The sequence below is a fragment of the Cinclus cinclus genome, chromosome 8 (genome assembly GCF_963662255.1).
Source record: "Cinclus cinclus chromosome 8, bCinCin1.1, whole genome shotgun sequence".
Lineage (NCBI taxonomy): Eukaryota > Metazoa > Chordata > Aves > Passeriformes > Cinclidae > Cinclus > Cinclus cinclus.
The window spans coordinates 7,106,472-7,109,110 of record NC_085053.1 but is presented as its reverse complement, the minus strand read 5'-3'; the positions used below and the strand labels follow the sequence as shown (position 1 = coordinate 7,109,110).

General features: G+C 44.5%; 1 protein-coding gene across 1 annotated transcript; it reads right to left on the bottom strand.

The window, feature by feature from the left end:
- Positions 1-523: 523 nt before the first annotated feature.
- Positions 524-1,922, bottom strand: APOBEC4 (apolipoprotein B mRNA editing enzyme catalytic polypeptide like 4). The gene is given in 2 exon segments (XM_062497724.1): positions 524-917; positions 991-1,922. Coding segments are annotated over 2 exon segments (795 nt in total). The 5' UTR covers positions 1,392-1,922.
- Between the last annotated feature and the right edge of the window lie 717 nt (positions 1,923-2,639).

Below are 2,639 nucleotides of genomic sequence, written 5' to 3'. Positions count from 1 at the left end.
ATGTTACACCCACCATAACCCCCCTTATTACAAAAAAAAACAGCTGCTGGGAAAATTAATTCCTGTATCAGCCTTACCTGCAGGACCACCCACCTTCTTGACAGAGGGGGAATTTAGGATATGTCACATGTGCCACCAAAGTTGCCTTGCCAAAGTTGCTTGGGAAGCTGCAATCCAGCTGTACTGTGATTGTAGCTTGGGGACTGTTGGCATTTTTCTGCTGGAAATTGGCTTAAGGGCAAGAAAGTAATTGCAGGAGGTAAATAGACTGTCAGAGAGTCACAGAATGGTTTGGGTTGGAAGGGACCTTAAAGGTCATGCAGTTCCAAGTGCTTGCCATGAGCAGGGAGTACTGAGATTCAGGGTTTACTGCTCTGCCTTTTAAAGTAGAAGATTAAAACAAAAACATATTCATATTAATTTGAGACCCACAGTTATTCCATGAGTTAAATTCGGCAGGAGGGGACTTTATTGGTGTTTTTTGCCATCTGTGATCTCAGTTTCACATGGATCTGTGCCATCCTCAGAGCATAGGGAAACACTCCAGAATGAGGACTTCCACTGAATTAAATTTCTTTGGCATTTTTAGATGCCTTACAATATTTATGGGTCTGGGATATAGCTGTTCCCCCTGAGAGGGCAGAAATACACCTGGGAAAAACCCTTCTTGGCTTGGAGACATCAGAGGAAGCAGACTGCCTTCCATGGCTGGGAAAGGCTGTTAGAAGGCTTGACTGAGAGAGGAAAAAGCCTTTAAATTCTGCTGTCCAGCTGGGTTCCTCTGCATTCCCTGGGGAAAGGCTGTCCTAAAATATATTTTAATTCCTGCTAGGTTAATTTGATGTCAGTTTTGTGTACCTGCTGGCAGAGCTGGGTGACACACAAAGTGGCAGAGCAGGTATGGCCATGCCCCTCCTCTGCAGGGCCAGAGGGTGCTGAGGTCCTACAGAGCCTGGGGAACTGTCCCTGCAGAGACAGGGCTATAAGAACTCGATGCAGAGCGAGGTGTGGGGGTGCCTCAGCAGGAAGCTGAACATTTTTCTCACACAGAGGTGTTGAGCCTCCTTGCGGGGTGAGAAATTGAAGTAGAGGGTGATGCAGCTGAGGCTTGCACAGGTGGCTGTGGCTGCATCCAGGTAAGTGCCCACCTTGAACAGAACAGCCTCCTCAGCTCATAGAAGAGAAGGTTTTGGGGAGTCGCTGGGGGGTCTGTGTGGAAAGCCAAAGACCCTGTGGAATTCCCTGTATGGGAATCTGGCTTCTTCCCCTGTCCATATGTGGTAGGGACACTTGGCACACATGTGGGTCTGCCTCTGCCAGCAGCAGGTCTTTACCACAGTTCCCTGGTGTGTCAGGAATTCTTGGAAAACTGTTTTCTCTCCTGTATTCATCTTGTATTGAAAAATAGCCCAGTTTATGTGCTGTAGAGCTGACAGACCTAGGTGAAAAAGAGAAGTAATATTTTAATTCAAACCTTCAGTTTGTTTCGCACTTCAACTACATAAATAATAGAAGACAGTCTCTTCAAAAAGCTACTGAAACTTGTAGAAGCCTATGGAAACTTGGTTGATGACACAGAGAACAAAACTCTTGGAGTCTGGGGCATTATTCACAGATAAGCCTTTTTGCTAAAAAAAAAAAAAAAAAAAAAAAAAGAGTAAAAGTTTCTCTTTTACTCTAGAGAGGAGAAATTGCACATTAGAAACAGCCACACTTTTAAGGATCATTACAGGTGATTCCATGATTCAATTGGCAAAAAAACATGCCAACCAACGCCATCAAAAAGAGAACTTTAAAAGGTGTAATTACTATGTCAGCAGGTGCAGCTCAGGGTAATAGCAAATATTTATCTGATTTCCTTCCGTGGCCTTTTATGTTTCTGCTTTAGGGCTCTTGCAGTCTTTCTTTGCCAATTCTGTGGTACAGAAGAAGGTTCCTCCCTGGTCTGGGCAGTTCAGTGCAGAGGATCTTTCCCAGTGCAGGGGATTGGCCCCAGTAGAGGTGGTGACAGCAGGCAGGTTCTTTTAGGTGCTCCCAGGAGCCAGTTGCTGAGAGATGGGAACACAAACAAAATTTGCCTTTGCAGGGCCAGGCATCTGTGGGAGTTGATCTGCTGTTCCATGCCTGTCAATATTTTTTTTTAAATTTCTCAAGTGATACCATTGCCCTTTTTTATTAGTGAAGTTTTGCTACAAGATCATTATAGCTGAAATGTGGGTGTTCTAAGGAATGTCCAGCTGAGTTTATTTCCAAATTATTTGTGTGTTTATCTGCCTGATGTGCCAGTTGGACAGAAAACTCCCGTTGTACTTCTGCACCAAGGCTTTCCCTTTCTTTGGTGATGGTGTCCCCTTCCCTGAGGCTGTAACTCCAGGAAGCAGTGGGCCATTCTGTGAGTAAGCCTTGTACCAGGGTGCCAGAGGAGGCCAAACACAAATTTTGTGTAGATGAGCAGCTTTAGGCTCAAGCAGAAAATTTTTTTTCTTTGCTGCTGCTCTCATCACCCCTCATGATTCCTGAATCCTGTTTAATTTAATTATGTTGCTGCTCCACTGTAAAACATTGCCATCTTCATATTTTATCACAGCTCACTTCTGCATTCTACCCTGTTTTGCCCTCTGTCAGTATTTAATTTTTCC